A 26,159-nucleotide genomic window follows, 5' to 3' on the forward strand; every position below is an offset into this window, starting at 1 on the left:
GATGCTCTCTGGTGAGATCATAAATGGTAATGAAGCTGCTACAGTATCCCTCCCAGTCTCCCCCTCTTAACCCCCTGCTTTCCCATGAAAAACATTTCCATCGGACCCCATGGAATTAAGAGCACATTTAATAAGGCAGAACACACTCCTGAGTAGGCCCTTGGGCTAACTCAGGTGCTGGAAGTGGCAGAAACACACGACAGCACTCTGTGGGCCAAGGCTTTCTGCCTTTCAGCATGATTAACTTACCAGGATGGAGCACAGTGCTGCATGGCTTTTAGTACCTCAGCCAGTCTAATGAGCTCTCACTTGCATATCGCTAGGTGATGCACTTTTCCACAGAGATGTCGGTAGGGAATTCCTTAGAGAAAAAAGGTGAGTAGAGATCCTGAACCTCCGGTGTACCCCAGAGCAAGTCCAGGCAGTCATGCTCTGTGGGGCAAGCAGACTTCTGCATTACCACACACAGCGGAGATCTCCCTGGGAAAGGGCAGCTGTGTACTTGAAGCAGCAGCGCCTTTGGACACCCACCAACCATGCAGTGTCCCCCCAGCCCCTCCCTGGACTTACTCCAGGCCACTTTTCCCCCTGGCATCTGCCAGCTGCGTGGGGGCCAAATGCACAGCAGGTACGGAGGGCACCACCTCCTCCTGTTACTTCTCTCTCGTTGGGTGACTGCAAAGCAGCAGCCCAAGTCCCTAAACCCTTGATGGAGCGAACCCTTGCCATCCTGGAAATAAGCCATCATAGGTGCTGCAAATTTATCATCACTCTTCTTGAGCCTGCCCTTAAAATTGAAGTTCCCTCCCCAGACTGAGCCTGACCTCTGTTAGCTTACAGCCTGGTGTGGTGCTGAGCCCCCCCAGCAGGTGCAGAGGGGCTTGCCCCGCTCCCCAGGCTGGAGGTGGAAGGAAGGGCCGGTCACTTCCCCACGGCAGGCTTTGGACACCCAAAGGGGCAGGAGGGAAGGCAGGTGCAAGAGGAGATCATTTGCAAAGCAAGGATAGCTGAGGAAAGTAAGGCCACCTGAGGGGTCCCCACCTCTGTGACCCAACCTGGTGCCACAGCAACTGGGCAAGGGGTGCATGGTGGGAACGGCTTCTGATTTAGCAGGGGATGCACCAGAAGAGAGATTTTCTTCTACAACACAGGGTGGTTGGCAGAGGGATGTGGGAGCTGCGGACATGCAGAAAGGAAGATAAAGCAGCTTCCTTGTCTGCGGGTTCAGCTGCAGTTTGCAGGCAGAAAGACTGAAGTGAAGAACTTGGGTCCGCAAGCCTTGCCCTTGAATACAGGACACAGCGCGTGTATTCAGGGCCCAGGATAAACTAAAATAGAAAAATATGTGGTTTCGTTTCACATTTTAGCAGTAGCTCATATTTTATTCATAGTACCTAAAGGGCCAAAGTTCCTGTGAACGAAGAAATCCCCATGCTTTCTGTGCAGGTTTCAGAAAAATTAGTCAACAGCAGAATAATGCTAGTGACCTCAAGAGGACTTCAGCCACCAGCCTCTTAACTCTCCAAGCAGCTCAGGCACTCCAGTAATTCTTCACCTTTTATAGTCACAGGACTAGTCAAGCGAAACGTTGATTGGATTATTCGGCTTTAATTACAAAATGCATTCAGACCAAAGGCATAGTAATACCTGGTACATATGTACACATTTCTCTCAGTTATAACACCCAAGACCAACATGCAGTCTCGTCCTGCTTTGAATCAACCACTTCCCTCCGGCAACATCACTGCAATATGCACAGACATCACGACAATGCTTAAACTCCCCCTTGCGCCGAGGACACCGGACTGTATTTTAGGAAGTACTTGGACATCCTTTAGCACGGACAGTACAGGAGATAAGCAAGACAAGGGAGGCAAAAGTGGAACCTCAGGCAATCAAAACCTGGATCCCACCACCCACCACCCTCCAAAAAGAGCAGCAATGGGACATTTTTTCCTTCTTGCTGCAGAGTTTGGACAAGGTGGATAAATCACAAGGTTTTTTTATTGCTGGTGAACTCAAAACAGGCAACTTTAATCTGCTGAGGAAGAGCCACATACAAACAAATGGTTAGGCCTTGTGCGTTTGTTTTCTTTTTTATAACATAAACGTCTCTACAACTTTAGTCCAGGTCCTGAGCTCGTGCTGAGTCCCCCAGACCCTTCTGATGTTATCAGAAGCATGACACATATTAAAAAGGGAGATTTTGCAGAAGAGACAAAGCCACATTGCTCAAAAAGGAGAAGTCTAGCTAACTCTGCTGCATTAGGTACATGGTAGTAAAGCAAACACGGTGATATCATGAGCTGTCCAGGGAATTATTTGAATTGATTTAAGAATTTGCTGGGTCCCTTTCTGTTTCTGGTGTGCAAGCTGCAAGTAAAGTGCACTTCTGGGTGTAAATTACAACTCTATGAGGATGTAATGTCTAGGTGGTACATCAGACATTACTGGAAAGCAAACTAAAATAATTGTTACGATGGCATAAACAATAAGGATAATGGAATAAGGTATCATGTGCTGCTGGGAAACCCATCCATAATTTGAGCACCTAACTATTATATCACTGTGAAAGAACCACATCATTTAGCGGGGACACGACTGTGTAACTGGGTTAGCTCTGTGAACACCTCCTCCCTTAGCCCCAGCTGCAGCTGGTACAGTCACCAAACAATCTTGCTAACCCCTTTTGAGAGTTTTGTAACAGCTAAGGAGAAAGCAGGGATCCTAAGGAAGTTTCTATGAGGCTGAGGGTTTCTCCTTTTTGCCTCTTGTACAATGCCAGGTGACTATTTTGCCTTGGTCTACACACCTGAGACCAGCAAGGCTGATAAACAACATACTGTTTCTCTGGTTTCGTAATACTGGCATCACAGCAAGAAAAAAGAATCTGTTCAGTGTTTGTTCTCTTTTAATTTAATGATCTCTAAAAAGGGAACTCTAAATACCCACCTAAGTATGCTGAGTGCTTCAGGAGACACTACACACCCCAGGGCAGATTTGATTAACTCCTTGACACCACTGTTTTTGTGTGCCCGTTGCCAGCAACGGATGTCATGTGAGAAGGGGGAGGAGAGGAATAAAATAATTGCACTCAGTGTGATACAAGAAGGATTAATGCTGCCTTTCTAAGAGCAGAACCAACAACTAATTCCCCTCACAGGGCCAGAAGTGCTTTTCCCCTCAAGGCTGGATGCTCCAGGGCAAGAAGCAGCTACACAGCCGAGCATGCCCTCTCAGAGGACCAACATAGAAAGAACCTGGCCACTTCCATCACAGGAGTGGAACCCTACAGCCATACAAACACGCTTGCATTTCAAGCTAAATTCATCCCTTCTGCAGCTCAGTTGACTGTGATGGAAGAAAACCCCAAATTAATCTGGCCCTACAGGACCATTACAGCAAACCTGCCTCTGAAAGCTGTCAGGAGTGAGGTACATCTGACAGATGGAAACTCCACGTTCGTGGCTGACACTGACAGCACAGACTTACCAAAGCAAATGATTTAATCTGTGGCTGCCAGTATCAAACACCTTCACACTGCAGCTTTCCCCATACTCCACAAATGCTGTCATTAGGACAAATTTCAAACTGCCCCCATGCAGGTAGCTCTGAAAGGGAGCCACTGCACTCCTGCACCTCCAGCTCTACTGCTGCCCTCACTGGGACCTCATAACTCACCTAGCGCTCTTCAAGGAGGGGTTTGTTTGTTTGTTAAAATACAGTGTCTCCCTATATCAGACAGCACAGCACAGCTTTTGCTTCCTCCAGTAATTGCCATGAGAAAGGTTTGCTGTGGTTGTTGAAAATAGATTTTGGAAAGGAAAAGCAAAACCTCTTGAAACACTGGGGAGAACACTGAGTCCTGGCTCAGTTCTGCCCAGTGCTGAAGGAGGTGGCAGTCAGTGTCAGAGCACTGGATCACGGGTACCAGTTTAGCCACATGAAGATTTTGACCTTTGGTCAAATACAATGGGTTGCAGCCAAACATCACCAGAAACAGATCTGGGAAGGCAGGCAGAAAACTCTTGTGGCACGTACAGTCTCTACAAGATTTGCACGGTTGGGATGGGAGCTGGAATCTGCAGCAGCCCTTCAGACAAGTTCTGCTTTAGGGAGACAGAGGAGATGGGAAGACTTATGCTATTTCTTGTGCCTTTTGCCAAGATTTAGATTGCACAGATTATGGTAAAATTCACTCGGCAAGAAAAGGCCTTTATTAAAAAAAAAAAAATCTAGTGAGTATCAGGACTGAGATTTCAAGAAGTACAAGACTTGTATAAATTCAGCAAGATGTCCAGCACCAGATCACATTGTGGTGCAACAAAGAACCTTGGGGGAGGCCAATGGGACCTCGAGAGGGGAACACCATCTACCTCCCCAGCAGACTGCCAGTCTTAGGTCCCTCTCAACAGCAGACAGATTTTCCTTGTTCCTGTAGCATCTCAGGTCCCACGGGAGGTATTGGTTGCAAGCAAGCACCTGAATATTGCCTAATGGAGTAAGCCAATCACTAATTTCGCTGGCGCATCCATGCCCATCCACTGATTATGTTTTTCCTTTTTGAATGCATTTCCTCTGTAGCACTTCTTTTCTTCTTTCTCCACATGAAACAGTAAGCCAAAGAACTGCTTTCATCTGTAATAAGTTAAAATCAGAAATGACCTAGCTAACAAGTAATTGATATTGGTCCTTGGAGCCCAAAGAGTAAAATCCATAGAAAATCTATTGGTTCCATTTTTTCCGGTATATCCCATGCACAACCCCATTAGAAAAATGGGGTTTATTATCTTATCATACAGCTAGGAGCAGTACCTCAAAGCCAGAGCCGACAGTTTGTTGTGGAGGTCTGGGCTCTCTCAGATTGCTAACCGTGGTTCGGAGTCACTGTTCAATCTGTCTTCACGTGGCCGTTGGCCAAGGCTACGGGGACAGTGGGGGCCCCTGGCTCAGCAGTCTCATCAAATCGCAAGCGCAGGGTGTTTCTGATCACCAGCTGCTCCATGATGAAAGAAGCACAAAACCAAGGAATGGCATACTCCAGGGTGATCAGGCCCATGAAGTCAAAATCAAACTGGGAATAGTCCCACGGGCAGGCATTGAACTGGCGTAGGATGAGGCCAGTGGTGAACTCCCAGAGATATGTCCAAAGGGTGTAAATGAAGCAGCGCAGCAAAATGTTACACTTGTCTTTGAGATACAGATACATCTTCTCCACGATGAGGATGGAGGTGCCATAGATGAAGAGTGCCCACACACTGGTAACACCTGGGAACTTCCAGTTAAAGTTGACCACAAACTCCCAAGCAGCCGTGAACATCACCTCACAGAAATAGCCGTGAATGGCATAGAGGTACCATCGTGAGAAAGCGGTCAGAGGCTCTGCCGCAGCCATCCTTCTGCACACACCCCAGCAGGCACTCTGAAATGAAGACAGGGAGAGAAGTCAACGAGGAATTCACAAGCCCTTATCACCCAGATGGCAACATGCACAAAGCTGTAACAACCACAAAGCACAAATTCTAAGAAAACTGAATTTTAAGTTATCGCACTTTCACTACAGCGAATTTAAGCCTTGAGGAACTAAGATTCAGAAGGGACCTGGACAATGTCTACTGCTCTGCCTGAGGACTGGGATGCAGCTGTTTTTCCATCTGGTAGCAAGGAGGGAGCTGAAAGGTTCAAAGACTTTGCCAGGGGTGAGCCTACCAAAGAACTTCTGGATGGAATCATCAGTAGAAAAACACAGGCATCTCAAAAGAAGCACACATCACCTTCTCACTCATTTAAAGCAGCAGCACTGTCCCACCTTTTCTGCCACTAACATGCAATTTTCAATGCAACAGAGTGTTAAAAACCTGAGTCCCCTCAGCTGTCTCCTACAGCCTCCATACCCTAAGAGTTTATTATACTGAAAGACTAAGCTTTGATAGAAGCCACAGACAGGAAACTGGAAGAGAAAGTTTTGAGGTTTAACATTTTCCTGTACTGCACCTTGCATCTATGCAGCTGAACTCTTACTTCTTCTTGATAAAGATTTCATGCATCATATCTGGGAGATGGAGAACAGTTTTTTTTATGCTCTCAGACTGCCCAGTACCAAGTCAAAAAGGACAAGAGAGCCATTGAAATCCACTCAGATTTGGCTTCAGGACAGCAAAGCACAAAGGATGAGAATAAAAAGGAACAGCTGAGCATAGAGGTGGTTAGTCATGACAAAAAGGAAATGAAAACAAACTCTATTTGTCTCTACAGGAAGAAACTTGGTGAAGAGGTTTTTGAAAGGATACGATTTGCTTATCACTGAACAATTTCAACACAATTAGTTCTTACGCTTTTAGTATAAATTTACAAGGTCCTAAGCATTGCTCTCCCATGCTACCTTCACTGGCACAAGCTGCTTAGGCACAATTTTACTGAAGCCTGACAGATTTACACCTCAGTGTGAATTTGACATCTTTTGGTTCTTAGAAACTTTTATTTTAAGTTGAGTTTCTCTTGACTCTTCATCAGGCACTACTAAACTTCTTTGCTCTGCACATGTCAACCCCCCCACATGGTACAAGGCGCTAGGAAGAGTTTTCTTTTGTCAGAATAGGGATTATACAGCTACAGCATGAAGGGAGACATTTTTTGTATCTGAATAGACAGACATCAAAAGATGCAGAGGCCTCAGAAGTCATACCTATTGCTAGGTAAGGCACCAGGGAAATAAAGAACTGGCATTCTCCAGGGAACAAAACAACTGTGAATTTTTTACTGAACTGCCAACAGTTGTATGATTTTCCTCTTTTCAATAAATCTAAGTTATTCTGCTTGCGTTGCTTACTCCTTGCGCTTCCCTCTACACCTTTATTACATGAAATGTATTTAAACTCTGATAGCAGCAGGCATCCACAGCATGCAGTATTATCTGTAAGGTTTTCCTTGTAATTTTTGAGATTTCTTTACAAAGTTGGACCTTTAACAAAAGAAGTTATCCAAATGCACAGAAGGTCTTTCCCTCTCAGTCTGCCCCTTCTTCTTCCAAGCATCCTGCCACAAGTTATTTCTGTTGCCTTATGCCTGCCCGCCAAAGCCTCACACAAATACAGCCAACAAGGCTTGTCCTGTGTCATTTCCCCCATGCAATGAAGATTTCTCTTTCCTGGATTTGTGCACCACATAATAATCACCCATTTATCCTCTGCTTCTTTCTTACACTTTGCAAGGTATCTAGTTCCAACACTAGAAGCTTGTGGCTAATAACTGAACCACAAAACCAGGTCCGTGACAACCTCTGCAGTGCAAATGAACCCCTTACAACAACCAGATTACGATCAACAAAAAGAGTTGATTTCTTTTGAATCCTAAGCCTTTCACCACAACTGCAAGAAGTCAAGCATCAATGTGCTAATACTGTCTCTGCATTTTTCTTCTCTTGTCAGGTGTCTAGTCAGCTGAAGCTTGATGGGAACCTCCTTCTGATGTGCTTGAAGAACAGCCCTCACCTGCTGCCTGCTGATTAAAAGCCCTAGGCAGGGCAGATGCTGAATGGTGGCAGCCAAATATAATCTGGTGCTGGGCACTAAGCAAGTCCGTAAATCATTAGCTCCTTCTGTAAAACATTTCACTCAAAATAAGACAAAAATTGCACAGTAAAACATAGAAGAGAACAAATGATACCCTGGGAGAATATGAGCCACATCCCATCCTTGCACAAGCTGTGGACACCACAGGGTAATGGTTACAAGTCGTTTGGGCATTTACAATAATGAACACTGCAGCCATTCCCAGTATCATCTGCCAGTGATACCAAATTGGCTGACACTTGGCAGGCAGCACAGCAAAAGAAGCTCTTAATAGGGAAATGAGGGAGAAAAGTACTGTTTTATTGGACAGCAATTAATGCCTAAGAACCACGCAGGAAAGTAGTTGCAGGACGTTAGTGGGAGAGGCATTCAGACAGCAGGCTGGGTTTGGCAAGATGCAGACTTATGAAAAGCTTCAAATAGATAATTGATCTTGGTTATACAAGACTTTTAATGGTGTGACGGTAATAAAGACCAAAAGGCTCTAATCATATGGTAGCTATTCAGTCCCCTGAGGAAACCAAAAGGCATTAATCAGTGAGGTAGCTACAGTGGGATGGGCAGCAGCTTCCAGAAAACCAGAAACACAGCTGCCACTGATGCAATTGTCTCAGCAGAGAGCAAACAAGTCATGGAGACTGCACGTGGATGGCAATGCTGGTACTGCTGCTGCTCACACCACGGTGTTTTGTGGAAAACAGAGGGCTCCTTATCTCAAGGCTGTGGAAACACCTCCTATCACCAGCAGATTGTATTTCAAGCAGCTAGAGATGGAGGTCCTCAAAATGCAATATTAGTAAGACTGAACTAAGCCAGCTCAGAAGTTTTCCCTCTCCCCCCAGGACCTTCTTTTCCAACTTGATGATAGAATGACAAGAAAGAAGGCAAGTCTGTGGAAACCACACCTGGCCCTGAGAGGAGCATGCAGTCCCTGTCCAGGTGATACTGGTGAGAGCATGGGGGCTGAGAGCCTCTCCACACACAGCAGACAAGGACAGGCCTAGCAAGAGGAAGACTGTGAAGAGCTGTGCTTCTCTACAGAAATCTGTCTCGGAAGATGAGGGCAGGACTCTGGTTTAGGGCTGCAAGAAAAGATTATAATAACAGCACTAAGATTATCCTTTCAGATTTTAGAACACCAACTCCAAATGGGACATTCATCATCCATTAGGTTGAGTAAGATGCAGATCAACCTGATGCACCAGGCCAAGTAAGGAGACGGGCTGTACATCCCAGACTGTCTGTTTAGTGTGTGAGACACTTCTGTGCAGGGGGAATGCTTCCATACACATTTCCAGTTTTGCAGCCCAGGCAGACAACAGGCAAGTGATCGGAAAATGGACTGATGGGAGGCCAAGAGATAATGGCAGATTTGTCATGCACGAGCACTGCAGGGGAGGCATCAGTGCCTGTCCTGTTCATGCCTGATTAAACCCTCTAGCACTGTCTGGTTCACTTTCTTTTTTCCAAGGGCTCTCCTTTGCAGTGGCTTTCTGTCCATTTCCCTTCTACCAAGCCAAAGTGAGCTTCAGAAAGTCTCTCCCTGATTATCTCTTGTCCCCAGCAGAATTATTTAGACTCACAGCCTCTGGACAGTTACAGTAAGATGCAGTCAAGATACTCTGAATTAACTCTGAAATGCTAATAAAAGAAAAACTTCCATGAGACAATTCTTCTGACTGTCAGCCTTAGGCTGTTAATTCTGGCAGCTGCTTGATTCACCACAGGTGGGAATTTTAACTGCTGCAATAAGTTCCTTGTTCTTAACATCCACTTGTTTCTTCAGTACAGAGTTAAAAAATAGGACTCAGTGTTATTTTAAAAATTCATATCTGAAGTGTTTACTAGTAATATTTAGTTTTGTAATGTTCATGCTCATATTTCTAAGGAATGTCTTAGATACGTCTATAACCTTGTGTAATATGTCATAATTACATTGTAATTTGAAAGAGTAACTGCAGAGAGAGGGCCCGTAGCAGGATACTTCAGTCTCTCCAAATGAGAGACTATCAGACAGCTCTGAGATAGATGGCACTGCCATTCCCTGACCGTAAGCTCTGATATGCTGTTTCTTCAGACCCCTCTTATTCAAACAGCATTTATATAAATGTAACTGCTTTTTGAGCAATATCTTTTTAAATGTAATTCTTCCTCTCTTATTTTCTATTTTCCCCTGTGAGTACGCACTAAATCAGCATGCCTGTGTAACCAGGGACAGCATTGACGTGCTGCAGATCTGTCTTCAGTCTTTTCATACAATTCTCACACAAACCATTGGGAGTAAAGATTTACAGAACACCAGCACTGGATTTGCCCCAAGACATTAGTTCATTAGTGTTTAAAGATTTATGCAGCAAAGCCTTAGCAGTACTTATGTGCTGAAGTCATAACTCTGAGGAGATATTCATCCTTCAGGTAACCGAGAGCCTCAATTAACCGCGGCTCAGAAAATAGAATTTCAACTCCACTGAAGTGTGGAATAGTTCCAGCAAATCGATTAATCAAGCCTCACAACGAATGCTAAAAGCATGCCACAGACAGATGTCTCTAAATACAGACTCGATGTCCCTTTCTTAGCGCTTTCAGGATGGATTTGGAGCTCTGGGATTTCGGTCAGTTCTGATGTATTAATGCTTTTGCTGCTTCTTTTTCTGGACTCCAGCCCTATCAGGATGCGCACTGTCTCCCTTCCTCAGAGTTCTACCAACACACCGTGTGTTGCCAGTTAGAAAGCACAGCCCATTTCCAGTCTGCATCTTCCCTTTTTTTTTTTTTTTGTCCCTATCTCCCTTCTCTTACAAAGTGCATCATTTCCCTGCCACTCCTGGTGCCACCCCGGACCTGCCGACAGCCTCTGATCCCTGCCTATCTGTCAAATCTGTTTTGAAGAGAACTGGGATTCAGTTATAAAAAAAAAAAAAAAGAAGAAAAGAATGACGACAAAAGAAGATTAAATGAATCCAATTATCAATCTAAGCCAAAGGGATGGGGAAGTGTGGCTGTTACCAGTAATGTCTGCGTGGGCTGCCCAGAAGGCACCACTTCTCAGCATGGAGGAGGGTCAGGATGTCTTGGGAGGGAGCAGTAGGGAGTGTAGAGGGGGGAGGCTTTTCAGGGAACAAAGAGAAAACATGAAGACATTGCTAGTTTAAAGAATTTTCTGACTAATGTGATCTCTTTAATGGCAACAGAAGTGCGGAAAGCTGAGACTTCCCATGCCCTGTATCATGCACAGCATCACGTTACTGTAATAGACCTTTGTCCTCAGCGACCACCCTACCCCAAGAGCAAGCAAAGCAGCAGCTCTTCACTCACAGTGACCAAAAGGGATGCTTGCTGTTCCAGATACAAGTTAAGACTCCTCGAGAGTCGAGCAAGCAGAAGACTCACAAGACAAATCTGAAAAATGGCTGAGATCACACTCAACATCTAGAACTATTATTCCTGAGTCTCCCCAACATCTCCAAGGAGGACACAACCTTACCTTAAAGCCTGCTTGTAGAACACTCCCCTGTGCCTCAACCTGCCCCTCTCCAATTTGGAAGAGCTGCCCTGAGTCCCCAGCATGTGCTGACACAAGGGCTCCCCAACAACCAACTGCCCAGCAAGGGCCCAAGGGCCTCTGAAGCAGCCCCAGCACAGAGCAGAGGCTTTGAAGCCAGGAGTGGGCAGAGCCCCCCCATCAGCCCTGCGGAAGGTGTGCCCACAGGGAGCCTGCACAACCAGCCTGCAGAATCTGCCGCAGCTTTTCTCCAGCTTTGGGCTGCTCAACTGCTGGTAAGCCTTAAAATAAAGCTTTAACAGGCCAGGTTGATTTTATTCTCTGCAGTGAGAGCAGAACTGGCTTCCAATAAGTGATTTTTCCAAAGCTACCGTAAGTTTACAGCCTAGATCTCAGCACTGGTAGTTCCTGGTGGGCAACTGCCTGGCTCTTCGCTGCCCGGACCTTCATTTCAAACTGTGCACTTATGTACAGCGGCAATCCACATTCACGGCTGGTTTTGAAAGCTTGAGCTTAGCGTGTTGCATTAGCTGCCTGAAGCAAATCTGACATTCAGAGAACATAATGCACATCATGGCTTACTAGGAAAAAGCAACCCAAAACAGAGTGATGAACGGAGAGAGAGAATTTATCCTAAGAACATGCTGAGAATGTGTAAGCCGTAGCCAATATCCTTTCCACTGCCACTAAGGAGCCTAGAGACATAAAGGAGAGACAACATTAAGGTCAAGACATGATGCCTATCTTATATCATTTCTTAAGGCTGTTTGGAAATTCAGACAGTTATTTTTTGAAAAAGTTTTTTTTATCCCCATCTTCTTTTTCTTCTCAACAGATGTCCCCTCTCCCCCATCTTCTTTTCAAAGCTAAATGAAAAACAAATACACCAGTCCATTCCTGATGAACAGCCCTACAATAATAAACTGATTTAGACAACTTAGAGGTCAACATCCTTCTGAGAATAACAACTAAGTGTGCTTAACCCAACTCTTCTGAACAATCTGCAGCAACAAGCCACAATCTGCATGCAGTGGAGAAAAGCCAGGTTTGGCAATAAGAATGACAAGAAATCCAAACACATTTCACATTGAAAAGGAAGCTTGGAAGAAAAGTCTTATGATCACGGCGCTGAACTAAGAGTATCTAAAATCTTAGCCTGCTAATAGTGTGACAAAATCCAAGTCACTTAAATCTGTGAAGAAAAGCAGTGTAAAAAGACAAAAAAAAAAAAAAAAAAAAAGAGCTGTAGACAGATCCAAGGCAGCCTCTCCTAGCCAGCTGCAGGAGAAACTAAAAGCAGCATTTCAGAAGTTGGCTGCTTCTTTTACTGGAGCATAAAAAGACAGCTTCTAAAAATTCTTGCTATTTATACACACAACTGCAAAGAACTCTTTCCTTCTCCTTTTATTACTCTTCTCCAGTGCACAGGCCTTTATAAACTTCCACTGTTCGACTGTCAGTAGTTAGCTGGTAACTGGGTAAACACCTACAGCAAGAATCCACAGTGACTCTTCATCTGAGGGGGACCAGGACTGCTGCAGACCATAAAGAAATCTCACATCTTGGCTTGTGCCGAGTTATATTTAAAGCTTGCAAGCAGAAGACACCGCATGAAGACAGATGAAACGAGAGAGAGAACACTTCAAGCACCTTCAAACAGGGCCCCAGACTGTCATCAAAATGGGAAAAAGAGAAAAACTTTCTGAAGTCTCTTCATGGCAATTCTACATAAAATTATTTTCCTCCTCAATATTTTCTCCTCTAGCATTCTGTGAATATATGTTTTCTTTCCTATCATCAAACTACCACTAAGATGTGAAGTAACTAGTTCTTCCAAGTGCTATCTGCTACTTGTCAGGCTGTGAATCCTCAAATTTCCTCCTAACAGCCCTTGAGGAGGAAACTTCAGGAGTCCCAAATTGCTAATTTTTTTTTTTCACCCAAGGAACCCTAGTGGCTCCTCCAAAGCGGTGGCTGTCTCACCTCAATTTCTAGCTCACTCCGGTTCTAAGAGGTAGAAATATCCCAGGAAGGAAGGGTAGAGTAGGATAAATCCCAGGCTCCTACTCACCAGCTCACCATGTCTGACAAGATCCTCAAGCAGGCACCCATGCCTACAGCTGGGAAATGCAGCTCTTCTGAAGCAGCTTCCCAGAGAGTTTCTCCCAGTAGTGCCCACACATTAGCTTACCATGGGAGTTACTCATGCCATCACTGCCTTGGCAAAGTACATGGTCAGCAGCCGAAATCCATTGTACGGCCAAATAAATTAGTGGTGAGTTTTGTTCTCTATTGTTCAGGTTTATTTCAGTTCAGAAAGAACAGCGAGCAGCCTGTGACTGTTATCAGTGAGTATGTCTGTCTTCACAGATCAGACAAATTTCTCTGTCCTGAAAAACAAGTTTGTTTGTTTGTTTGTTTTTAAATATCAGATTTTAGGGCCTGGTTCCTACACAGCAGACGTACTTGTCCAGTGTTGGGTAGTTCATTGCCACTTACATCTTTGTAAAAGCAAGCTTACATTTTCAGTGCTGTTATTTCCCCAAAGTATCAGGAAGCTTATCATCTGGGTTACAACTACATACACACCATCTTCACTTTTTATGCACTCCTGCCATTTGCCTTTTTTGTAAACATGAAGCAAGAAATCCTTCATAAATCTCCGATGTTTGGTGGTTTATAGTCCTCCTCAGATCAGTCTTTCATTTGACCGTGTGCTTTATGTCCCAAGAAGGCACCAAAGCCTTCCCACAAAGAAATCTGGCTGAAATTATCAGCCTTCCGAAAGGTGGTAAGCTACATATGACCTCTTTCAAGTAAAACAATAACTCGACATCTGCGCTCCGTGTGGAACTGGCATTTGCCCATCTATTTCCACCTACCAGTCAAGGAAGCCTCTCACCTCTTCAGGCATCAGTTTAACTCCGCATCTGCCCTTGAGCTTTCACTGCCTCATCCAACAGCTCCCTGCTTCTCCACTCAGTCAGCTTATGAAGGCGCAGTCCCAGAGGTGTTTCCCAGCCGCAACATGTGCTCCCAGCTGCAGCTTCATGCACTCCAGCTCATGAGCCAGGGAGCCAGATCATAAGGATGCTCTGCTCCTCTTCTGACTACAGCTGACATCACCTTGGTTCCTGTCCAGCTCTTTCTGAGCTTCTTGCTGCCTCTCTCCCAAGTCACAGAACTGAAGTGCTCTCTCACATGCCAATTGGGACTGGACCAGAGATATGTGCTTTATTGAAGGCAAACCAACACACTGCGCCTACATGATTTTTAATGCTATCTACAGAGGTACACATGTATCAAAATACACAGGCACATGTATGTTCTTATTGTTTGCTTTATTTGCTTTCTCTTCTCCTCTAATTGACAGGGATAGATTTTTTCCCTATAATTACTTCTTATTATGTTATTTTTTTTATGTTGAAGTGACCTTCCGCAAATGCTATTACTGGATTCAGGATTCCTACCTGTGCCTGCCCATCATTTATCACAGCTTCACAGGGCAGGTTCAGTTTCAGCCTTTACACAGCCCATATGAAAGTATATCCATTTAATATTACGTCTCTTTCTTCCACATTTCCTTTTTTGACTGCAGCATGTCCAAATGACCATGCTTTAGTGAACAGCTTCCCTGCTAAAACTAGTGAACAGATTCCTTGCTCGCAGGACAGCATTTTCACAAATAGCCTGTATTTATTAGTCATCATTCATGTAAGACTTCAGGTTACTTGAAATAAGACAGAGGAGTCTATACATACATGTACAGGGATGCTTCAGACACTTTGGTGTGCCAAGTCCAGGAATTCATCTTTCATAGCACAGGGTAGCTCAGATCATGAAATAAAGCAGTACCACCACAGCTTGAGATTGCTTTGCAGATTTAGCAGTTTGGGGGTGTGGTACATGCTCAGATCCTGCTCTTACTCACCCCCTAAGCCAGATCTGATGTACACATTTAGTCTTCTGAAAAATTCTAAACCATCTCTTGTGGATAGCACCTCTCAAACATCTCCTTCAGGACCAGTGGAATTTAACTGTATCACGTTAAGACCACCTACTTACTAAATACCTGAAAAGGGAATTAACTCTCTACCTTTGTAAGCTTCTACCTTAGAACAGAAAATCCGTAAGAACTATTAACTCTAATCCTAAATTCAGCAAGGAGGTTAAAATAATAGTCACCTCTTCATTCCTATCAGCTGTCAATCTGCACAGGAGATATTTTCCACTCACGTGGAGAAAGATGGCACAGTCATGAAAGGTCAATGCACAAAGACAAAGGGACACCTGAGTTGAAGTACACACACACAGCTGCCACAGTAAGAGGTGGAGTGATTTTCTTCCTTAGAACTGCTCCCGTATTTGTGTTGGCTCTCCTAAGACTCAGGGAGCCAAAGAACAGTAAGAGGGGGAAAGCTGGTGAGAATTAATTAGGAAAAACTTTGCAAGAACTTTGCACTGAGAACAGAAGATGGATCTAAAGAAGTAGGGTGGAAAGACTCTGGAGTATTTGTAGAGTAGAAAGAAGCAAGTAAGAGTGCACATGTAGGAATAAAGCTGTAAGTGTATTAGTAGCAGAATCCTTGTAGGAGGCAGACGTTGGGCAAGTAAACTCATTGCTGTTTCGTAACCACTAACTTCACCTAAGCAGATAAAAATGAAGATCCATAGCTCTCTGCAGCTACTACAGTGAGAAGACAAAACCTGGATACATGTTCTGTCCTGCTTCTTTCTACCCACCCAGAGTTTACAGCCTCCAAACCAGCCTGCCTCAGAACCTTGATGGGCCTAGAAAATGTATTGGAAGAGAGGCTGTTTTCCTCTCATTACTGACCTGCAGAGCACTCATGGAGAAGAGGCAGCACTCAGATGTGGACAAGGCGTCTAAACCAGAGGAGATGGGGCAGGCATGTAAAGACCCTCTCTGTGGCCAACCAGGGCAACAGACAAAAGACCTGTGAGAGCTCCACTGGAGCCATTTAGCCACGTTATCTTCCTGCACTAGCACACGTCAAAGCAACCCATCTGGAACAAAGAAACAGAGTTTTGTTTAGTGGCAAAATTAACCTGGCAGTACAGTTACATCCCTGGGCTTAGGAGAGATTTGCTCTTTGCAAGTCTTGCTTTGGAAGCTGAGTTGCCATAATACAGAAGAATGGGGAGAGGAAGAGGGAGACAGTGGGATATGGATCCAAAGGCTGCTCTGCGATGAAAAATAACCTCAAAAGCACTGGGAGAAAAGTGAAAGATTACTATCCTTGTCTGCATTTGCTGTCAGAGAGCTGACAAAACCCCCAAAATAAAAGGTGCCAAGGTAAGTCAAAGAGTGCTTTTCTACCAGTCTCTTGTCTCAGATGACTCTGCTCAGAAGACTAGACTGGAAACGGCTTCCCTTGACATTAGATGCAATTTTAGTTTCATAAAAAGTAAATTCTACTCTGCTCTGCAGGCTGGAGTTCACCCTGTGCTACTCTAGTTCAGCACTCCTTTCTATCTGAAGAAGCTGCAGCATGCAGAAAGAGGAGAAAATGACCTCACAGGGCCAGGCCATCTCCACTGGCCTCTTTTAGCCTGAGAAAAATGGGAAGAAAACTATTTTAAAGCCAGTCTCCCCCAGCCTGGCACTGCAGCAGGGCACGACTATCAATTGACTAACACCACATGAAATGCAAGCAGCAGGAGAAGGCTCTTGGGTACCAACTCCTGCAGCCTCAGCCCTGGGCTAGCAGCACACATCAGTGGCTGAAGGTCCAAATGCCGGATTCTGCCATTGCATCCATCTGTCCCAAATGCTAACGTTATGGGTGAAGTGGGAGACAGGAGGAAAAATATCACCTTCCTAAAGCAGCAGTTTATTAAGACAGTCAAGTCCCTTGCATCTCCCGTTGTGTCAGAGTACTTCACAGTTAAGACATTGCCACCACAATATGCAGCCAGGTATCAGAAAATGCAGGTACCCAGGGCCTGTACAAACGCACGCGGAATGCCAGCCAGTGCCTCAAAGGCCATGTCACACCGTGACATCTTTCTTCATTCACTACTACTGCAGAAGCAGCAAAATTTAAAAAACAGAATCCTATTGTTCTGTTAGCTGGGCTTTCAAATAAAATGTTCTAAGCCATAAAATTCTTCTCTTTTCTCATATATATTTAATTCGCAGCGATTGACAAAACATACCCTCATAATCCAACCACAGGCGCTAAGTAGCCCAGATCCTTGGCCATCTCAGAAAAGAAACCAGACACCAGTTGACTCAATTTTTTTTTTGTTGTTGTTTTTAAACTTGCCTCTGGAAGCTGCTCTTCCCAAAACAGATGACTCATACCAATACAACACAGCTCATGTTCTCAGGCTCAGAATTTCTCTTTGCCTTTAAAGAAGCACAAATGTAGCTTTGGACAGTCTAGACAGTACCTTTCCCCAGCCCTGGTTCCCCTCACAAAAATACTTTGATGATCATACAGGGGCTTCAGGAACATGTGGGGACAGGAGTGCAGAGAAGGTGCAGTTGGTAGCCAGGTGTCTCTGCCTGGCAGATGGCGTTGCGACGTGCAGTGTCTCCACTGCTGGGCTCCACAGTCAAAACGCTGGTGCCAGGGACAATCAGACCCACTGCAGACCCAGACCGTGTTCTCAGTATTTCGGTCTTACTACTCCGGCCAGATCAGGGACAGAAACCTGACAACTTCAAAAAGCTTCAAGCCCCAAGGCAGCCTTAGTATCTGAAACTTACTGTTCCCCACCACCACCACCCCGTCATCATCAGTTGACCCAACCAAACATACTACCACACCTTAGAAAACCACGCTGTGCTTGATCTTTGAAGAGAAAGGAATACTGAACCAAACGTACCTCAGCTGGTTCCCAGGAGAAGTTACTGGTGAAGTTTCATGGCAGCCTACTGGCAAATGCTACGATACGCAGGACGCTCCCAGCTGTAAGGCTGGCAGAGATATTACCTACCAGCCTGTGCTCTACACTCATTTACATCAGACAGGAATGCGTAAGAGGAAGTGGTCAGATAACTACTTCCCATCCACCAAGTTCAGTTCTTTCTTAACACCTCCTGTAATTAGATTCTCTCATTTACTAAGCACTCCAGTAATTGCTCTGTACTTGCCAGAGGAAGCTTACTGTGCTCCACACCTGGTAGGAAGGATTTAGCTTCCCTGTGGGGCCTGGGGAGCACAACCAGAAAAGAAAAAAAAAAAAACACAGCCCTGCCACTCTTTATAGCAGGAGGACAGAATGGAGGCAAACCCTGGGATGTTCTGGAGGCTCACACGGCTGCAGAGGCCTTTTCACTGCAGGGCAATTCACCTGACTTCATTCTATCCAACTGTAACCTAACGCTTTATCCAGCTACCGTGTAATTGTCCTTTTGTGCTTACACAGAATGGCCTTGGCCAGGGGTGACAGAAGCGTCCTGCCCAGCTAGTGACCTGTCACAGAGCTCCAGGACAGCACAGGGTTTTTCCAGAGTCAGACTGTTTTCCATCTGGGTCTTTCTGCCCAGCTGTTCATTTCAGGTGCCCTTAACTCCTGACTCATGTTTTCAGTTTATTCTGCAATTTCCTGAAGATAAAAGATAAAGATATACTCTAAAATACTGCTTGTTATTTTAGGAGACAGTTGTTAGTTAGGCACTGGGGAGCTGTGTGCAGGCACAGAGCTCTCACTCATACTGACTGAAACATACCTTTACCAGGGCACACTTGTTCTTGGAGATGCAGCCTCCAGTAATCTGCCTCACACTGCTCCTGCAGCACGATGGCGTTCTAACAAGTGGATTATTTGCATGATGCAGTTTTAGCAGCTTTTGATTTTCATATAAACTTTCCCTCTCGCTATGTGAACATACCCAAATTCATTCATGGACTTCAGGCACATAACGATACCTTAGATACAAGCTTTGTCTCTGCAGCCTCTCATTGGTAGTTAAGTAGAGCCTGTGATGACAGCTAGAGATGGATATCCTGGAGACAAGAGCAGAGCCTACACATTCCTGATGGAACCATTCCCGCACCTTTCCCACACTCCCTTAGAGGTGTTTAAAGTATGCAGAACCCTGATTTATCCACCTCAGTTAAACACCAGAGGTTATATAGGATAATTCCATGTCTTATAAGTTTTTTTGGTTCATCTTATTTTCCTTCTGGGCAACAATAGGTACCTCATGCTTCTGGGCAACGTGCCCGCTGAAAAAAGATGCCAGCTCTCTTGTGTGTGTTGGAATCGTCTTGTGACAAGACTAAGATGGAAATACTCAGTTTCAATTTTGAACAGTTTGATCCTCATCACATTGGCTAATGGGGAAAATAACTTAAAAAAAAAAAAAAACAACAACAAAAAAACAACAAAACACCACTCTCCAAAAAACCCAAACCCTAAATTCTTTTAAAACCATCTTTAAAATCTGCTCAACAAATACAGCATCAGGTGACCCACAGCAAATGGAACCAGAGCAGCAGCATATGTTGTCCCTGCTTATGTAAAATGCTTACGAGCTGTCATTTTGGTGCCTGAATCGTGCATCTGCTATTGACAGTCCTGGAGGCATACCTTCTGGTCATCCTGTCCGTTCCTTTCTGGAGGGATGCGTACCTGCAGCATGTGAGGACTTTTATGACAGTCAGTGGGTATCTAAGCAATACGCTGTCAGTGGGATGAGTAAGAATTTAAGTTCTTATCAGCCACCATGACTAACCCAACCTGAATATGCTTCCATTATGTAACTAATCTTTATACATACAACAATAAGCCTGTCACATCGCACACATGCCAAACAGCAAGCGTGCCACTAATTTGCACAAGAGTTTATAGCAATGCCAAGGTGCTCAAAACAGCTCCCCAGACATTTTCCAAGTGTGCTGTTTGTGCTCAGACCCTTACTAACTTAGAACCTACATCATGCCTACACTGCAGCTGACCAGCTTGCTTCGCTGTATCTTCCTTGTTGTCTCTCAGAGTTCTCACAGCTGCAATGATGCACACAAAGTTAACTGAAATGCTGCATATGCAGAGGTAACTTTTAAACATGTGGCCAGCTAAGGCAGTAGTCCGTGTGTGGAGGTTAGACACAAGTTGTTCTAGCAGCATACATCCATTCCTGAAAACGCACAAGAACTGGAAGGTGACTTTTCACACCCCATGCTGAAAACAGTTTTCTAAGGTATTTCTCACTTTCTGCCTTCAGTCACCCTCAGTCACCTGAATATAGGCACTCTGACAGCACATTACAACGTATGAAGCTCTGCGCTGCAGCCATAGCACTGACAGATCCTCCTTCTTTCTCTGGCTGGGTCTATCATGGTCAGCACACAAACACAGGGAGCTTCTTCTGCTGCCTGGAAGCAGCTCCCTTTCAGCAGCCCTCCCTCATCATCCTCCCTGGCGGAGCCATGGAGTGTGAATTATTCCAGGAGTCTGATTAAGAGCATGTGTTACCAGGTGGCAGAGGCTTTAGAAGACTGGGATGAAGTCTCAGAGACTGGACCACGCATCAGAGGATGCTGCAAGGAGGTGAAGCTGTTTTGCAGAGCTGCAGGAAGGCTCAGCACTTAAAAAGTATGGGATGCTGGAGATCCAACTCAATACTTCTCATGCTGGGAGTACAACTAAAGTGCCATGTACAATACTGTAGCTCTCCCAGAGCAATTCTAAAAGACGTTGAGATCTCTACAATGAAGGGTGGGGAAAAAAGGAGAGAAGCAAGAAGCATCTAGGACTCAGATGGATAAGCAAAAGGCCATTCCTAAGTCAACATCAAGGTGGACACATGGATCGGGTTGTCACGAGGATGTGCTGTCTCATGAGGCAATATGCAAATTGATGGCAAGTCATGCAGTGGTCCCAAGGGAGACACAAAAGGCTAAATAGTACAGTGCAGCAACACAGGACTCGTGAAACCTCAGTTTTATTACTAGGTTTGCTAGGATCTGAGGGATGACCTTGGATGAGTCACTCCATCTTCCTGTGCCTCTGGCTGCCACCTGGCTAATTAGATCAAACTATTTGGTGCAAGAGCTGCCTCTAGCTACAGCTTGGTGTGGCAGGTAGCACCAGTGGTCAGTGACCTGGCCCAAAGCCACGCAGCACTACTGGAACAGGGAGAGCACCTGCAGCCAGCCGCCTGCAGAAGCGCTGAATTCACACCGAGTTAAAAAGGCTGCATGACTAGGCGGCTCTCAGCACCAGCCTCGTCTGCTCAATCATGTGTCACGTGGATTCCTGAATTTACCAGAGGTTTTTTTTCCAGGGAGCCTGAAGGTTCATCTCTGAGCCAGATACACGCATTTGTATTTAACAGCATCCTCAATAAGCTGCTCCGTACAGCAGTTGAGTGAGTAATTAAAGGAAATGGTGCTGCAGTAAAGCTCCTCATCAGCAACCTAATTAGCATTCTGAAAATAATTAACATTCCTTTCTATAAAGGGAACAGATGACCCATTACATCCATCTGACAAGCAAAACAAATGCTCAAGGTAAGGGAGCTCTGTTCCGGGGGGTGAGCATGAGAAACATCCAGTAGCAGGCACAAATGCCTGTGACTCATGGGGAATGGCCTGTGCAGGTGGGCACGCAGGACTGGCATGGGTCTGATGTGTACATCCTCTCTAAGGTGCTCTCTCCTCTGCCTCTGTGACCTGCCAATGATACTGAAAAATTCTGCACTCCAACATCTCTTGAAAGCCAGATTTACATGCTCTCAAACTCAACCACTTACAGTCACATACATCTCTCTCCATATACAAGAATTCCCCAAAAGGTCAAAACACTCCCAAAATTCTCGTTAAAATAAACGACTTTATGTCACATGCAGCTTATTTCTGTTTTGCACAGGAACAGCTGAGGCAATGATTACACAAAGCATTAAGCACACATGCCCAGCTTCACAGGATGGTACTGAGATCAGTTAACATGCTGAAAAACTTAGGTATATGTTCCTTGATCAGTGCTTGTTTGAGATCAGTGTGGATGAGCAGAGTCACAGATGCATGTACACATGAGAAGTAAGCAAAGGACACAGGTCAGCATATCACTGACTGGTACAAGAACTGTGGTACTGTCACAGCATTATCACGTGCATTGTTACAGCACAGGACAACAGAAAGGAGAAATAAGCCACGATACAGCCAAGCTTCCTGACATCCACGTATTCAGGTAACGTGACGAACATAATAAATGACAGACTGGCAGTTGCATTTTTCAGCCGTTTCTATGTTTGATGTACATTTACACTTCCCTGGCAGAAGAGCTGAATACTCACAGCCTTCAACTGTGACTGCAGTGAGGCAAAGCTCAGCCGTACAAAAGCTTCCACAGTTACATCACTATGGAAACCACAAATCCACTGCCTGCTCTGTTTGTCTACTTCTTTCTCCAGTTTAAAAAAAAATAAGTATTCTTCCAGTCTATCCTCTTCTCGCTGCTGCCCAGATCACAGGAGGACAAACCCTTTTTACAGGTTGGGAGTTATAGTGACTTGATTGAAATGCCTTTGAGTTTCCTTCCTCAGAGCTTATATTTGTGGAAGAACATTTGAACTGCTCTCAAAATCAAGTAGGGGACATTACAAGTCACCTCTTCTTTGCTTTAAGAAGCCCATCATTTCTGTAGAAGCTGCTAGTTACAGGTAGCTTTACCCACACTAAAAGTGTAAATACCTCTCAGCAAGTCTAATAGCCAAGAGCAAATCTGGAAGATTTAGAAGGAAAATGGGGGAAAATAGCCAAAACTCTGCAGTATGGTATGCATGTTGCAGCCTGGGTACATGACATGGCTGAAGGAATCTTCATACCAAGAGGTCAGAGGGAAAAAGCAAAAGAGAGTAGAAATCCCTCCACATCAGTGTATTTTGTGCTGAACAACCTCTGAATGAACCTTCAGCAAAGCTTTCTCTCACCCTGAGCTCCCAATGCACCTCTTACTTGAGCTCAGCACAGCTCGTGCTATGAGCAGAGAATTTAGCCTCTGCAGTTTCATAAGTTTTTGGCACCTCTCAGCTTCAGCTGCCAATAAGGTTTCTAACTACTATGCAGACAAACGACCACTAGTAAATGAGTAGAGAAAAAATAAATAAATGTATTTTACAGAAGTTCCCAATACTTTCTTCACTAAGGTGCTCCACATGGAAGGAAAAATCAAACCCTAGCTGTGCTCAGAAGGCTTACAGCAGATGACCCCCTTACCACCTTTTGCAAAACAGGCAAGAGCAGTCAACACTTCCACCTTGGTCCTGACTCATTTCCCCCACCTCACAGACAATTCCAGGCTGCTATTAGTGGGCGCATCCCAGTTTTGTTGGTGCTACTTGAGTTCTTACCAGCAGCCCACAGGATGAGCAAAGGTTACCGCTGTGTCCTCAAGGATGTCACAACAACAGTGCACAAGCCAGTTTTGTGGAGGGCAAGGTGAGCAGAGTGCTGATCACAGCCTGCAGGGTCATGTCCCCGTGGCTGTGGAAGCAGATCTGTCTCCATCTCCGGCAGCCAGCATCCTGAACAGCCTGAGTGGATGGAACATACAGGAGGCACTGGAGGAATGAATTATTCATAGTCTTGTTCTGCTGCCAATGGATCTATGTTTTCTTGTGCCCATGCGGCACTCAGTTTTTGTTTTAACAGTAATAGGAGACGTCTGCGCTTCCTTTGATGGCTCTTGAGGGCATGCAATAAGCAGCATTTGCTCCACTCGCAGCAATAGCACCATACACCACAGCGCTTGCCAGACACGGCTTTCTTCAGAAGCACTCAGAGCTGCATCGTTGACAAAACGGCTGGATTCGTTCCAGGGCTCAGTCCAGCAGCAGCAACCTTCCCGGGAAGCTGCTGACACTTGCTTTGTCATAACCTTGCAGCACTGGCCCAAGCCTTACTGCTCAGCAGTGACGTGTTTTGACCAACTGAAGCCCCATGTTTGGCTGCACAACCAGCAGCACGAACACACCCAGAGCCCGAGGCAGCAGCTGACCCCTCACCACGAGCGTTGCCACAGTTCAGCCTGCTGCTTTCCTCCAGCAGCTGACTTGGTCAGCTTGGTCATTGAGAGATGGCAATGAGACCCTGAGGCAGAGGGCAGGCTGAGGGAGGCAGGTGCTACGCAAGTCTGCACGTGGAGGTGCTGCATAAGGAAAATTCAAAGCGAGCTCCCAGTCAGATAGAGCACTGTGCACGATCTACCATGAAGCCTCACCCACCACACAGAAAACAAGACTATAGCTTGAACTGCAAGCCGTATCAGAGCACCAGCACTTAGCCCCCTGTTGGGCACCACACCACGTACCACAGACTCACAGAGTGCTCTGAAAAGGCAGCAGGGTGTGCAGACTGCCGTCGTGGTCCCGCCGTGTCCAGCCCATCTGCCAGGATCAATGTAAAGCTTTGCTCCAGGTTTTAAATCACCTTCTGATTTGATAGCGTTTTACATCCACTCTACGCAAGTGTAGCAGGCTGCAACAGACAGAGGCAAGCTGAGCCTGAGAAGATTAGCAGAGTAGCACGTTGGTGAATCAGGTGCAGAGACTGCACTGCTTGGTAGGGCCAGGAATAGACTGCACATCATCTGACTCACACCTGGGCTTCTACCAGAGAAATCAACCCTCCGCTCTTTACCTACTGCTCTCCTTTAGTTCAGAGACACTGTTCCACTGTCCTGATTGTTTTAACTGCCTGAGGCCGTGTGTGTGTGAGGTTTTAAAGAGACAATAGCACTGGAATAAGTTTGGCAATACAAATTACAAGCAATCAGAACAACATGACACAAAGCAGAATGAAATCAAGGGCAACGTGTGCAAGCAGTGACCTTATTTACACCTCCAGAAAGCAACTCAAAGAGTGAACTGGTGGAAATCACTTCACCTCTTGACCATCACCCATCCACTCTGCACATTTGAATTTCAAAGGTCACGTTCACAACCCATTCACCTCTGTGCTTGGAGAACTGCTCTGATTTTCTGCCCACTCCCGCTGCTTTCAGCCCCCAGCTCTTACCTTTTCTGGGGAGGGATCCTGGAGCTCTCCCGCTTTTGGGCCCCGCTTTGCTCCTGGCTCACAGCATCCGCAGAGCAGCCGGGTTGTCTCCAGCAGGTCCAAGCCTCCTCAGACGCCTGCCGCTTCCGAGCCCGCTGCGTGTGACCAACAGCTAATACGCCGAGCAGGCAGCCTTCCTAGAGCAAAGCAGCACAGTTTTATTTCAACCGAGCGCAGTCTAAGAGGCTTTAGGCACTGAAAGAGCTAGGTGTGCAGAGAGCTTAGCTCCAGTACACGGGGTGCGGGAAGCCTGACCCCTGTAGAGCCCCAGGTGTGCCTGTACCTGCCCCTCGCCCAGGCTTGCTCCTGGCAGCTGCCTCTCCCCTGCCTGGGCTGGGTCTTTCCGCTCTTCACTGTCCCTCTGGAGCCCAGCCACAGCAAGCACCGGGTCAACTTCACTGGAGCCAGTGACCAAAGGTTCCTCACCGCTACCATCTCAGCCAAGGTCTTGGTTAACCCTTGAAGGGTCTGCCAATGTTCTCTACATTTTTTTTTATTTTTTTTTTTTAAGTAAGCTGCTGACTCCTTTTCATCCCAACCCTCCTTCTCCTAACATTGCCTGCCCATCTCCCCCACCTCCTCACTTCTCCCAGCATCTCTCATTTCTTCTCCCCCCCCTCCATGCCTTCACGTAGGCAGGTCCCTGCCACCGCCCCCCACCCCAGCCCGTTTTGGGGGCCACATGCACCACTGCTTCTCCCCTGCTCTGGCGAGGAGACTGCCTTTCACCTCTGCATCAGGCTCAGGCAGCAAGCAGAGCCCGCAAGCGTCTCCATCTCTTCAAGCACTGACATTTAGGATGCCACGCTCCTGGTTTTCACATAAGTCACACCCTGAGGTGCCAGCTCCAACACAAAAATATCCAGCACCGTACTAGCTTCAGCCTCACAGATCTTACACTCGCATGGCTTGTCTATACAGAGACGTTTTCTGGATTAATTGCATGTGAAGACGTTACAGAGCAGGAACATTTATGTGCCAGACTGTGTAACAAATGGGATCTTCACATCATCCTGATGAATCTGAGTTTTTGAGCACCTGAATCCAACAGTA

At 45.7% G+C, this 26,159-nt stretch overlaps 2 protein-coding genes across 10 annotated transcripts in view; both read right to left on the reverse strand.

Annotated features, from left to right (window-relative positions):
• The window catches only part of RAD51B (RAD51 paralog B), a 465,395-nt gene that overhangs the window by 429,623 nt on the left and 9,613 nt on the right, over positions 1 to 26,159 (reverse strand). For 3 of the 6 annotated variants that reach the window (XM_068684192.1, XM_068684201.1, XM_068684202.1), the window contains exon 2: positions 25,068 to 25,243. In XM_068684192.1, coding sequence (XP_068540293.1) covers positions 25,068 to 25,243 — 176 coding nt within the window. Of the gene's footprint in view, positions 1 to 25,067; positions 25,244 to 26,159 lie in introns of those variants that run through there. The other 3 variants (XM_068684193.1, XM_068684195.1, XM_068684194.1) reach the window with 3 other exon arrangements.
• TMEM229B (transmembrane protein 229B) lies at positions 1,589 to 25,206 on the reverse strand. Of its 4 annotated transcripts, none has more exons than XM_068684209.1 (2): positions 25,068 to 25,206; positions 1,589 to 5,422 (listed from the first exon to the last, which is right to left on the reverse strand). In XM_068684209.1, exon 2 carries the CDS (start codon positions 5,393 to 5,395, stop codon positions 4,892 to 4,894), a length of 504 nt encoding a protein of 167 aa, XP_068540310.1. In that variant the 5' UTR covers positions 5,396 to 5,422; positions 25,068 to 25,206; the 3' UTR covers positions 1,589 to 4,891. The 4 variants fall into 4 exon arrangements, with proteins under 4 accessions (XP_068540310.1, XP_068540312.1, XP_068540311.1 ...); XM_068684211.1 differs by lacking the exon at positions 25,068 to 25,206 and adding an exon at positions 23,402 to 24,310; XM_068684210.1 differs by lacking the exon at positions 25,068 to 25,206 and adding an exon at positions 17,929 to 18,068.

This window comes from Anas acuta, chromosome 5, assembly GCF_963932015.1.
Source record: "Anas acuta chromosome 5, bAnaAcu1.1, whole genome shotgun sequence".
In the NCBI taxonomy this organism is placed as follows: domain Eukaryota; kingdom Metazoa; phylum Chordata; class Aves; order Anseriformes; family Anatidae; genus Anas; species Anas acuta.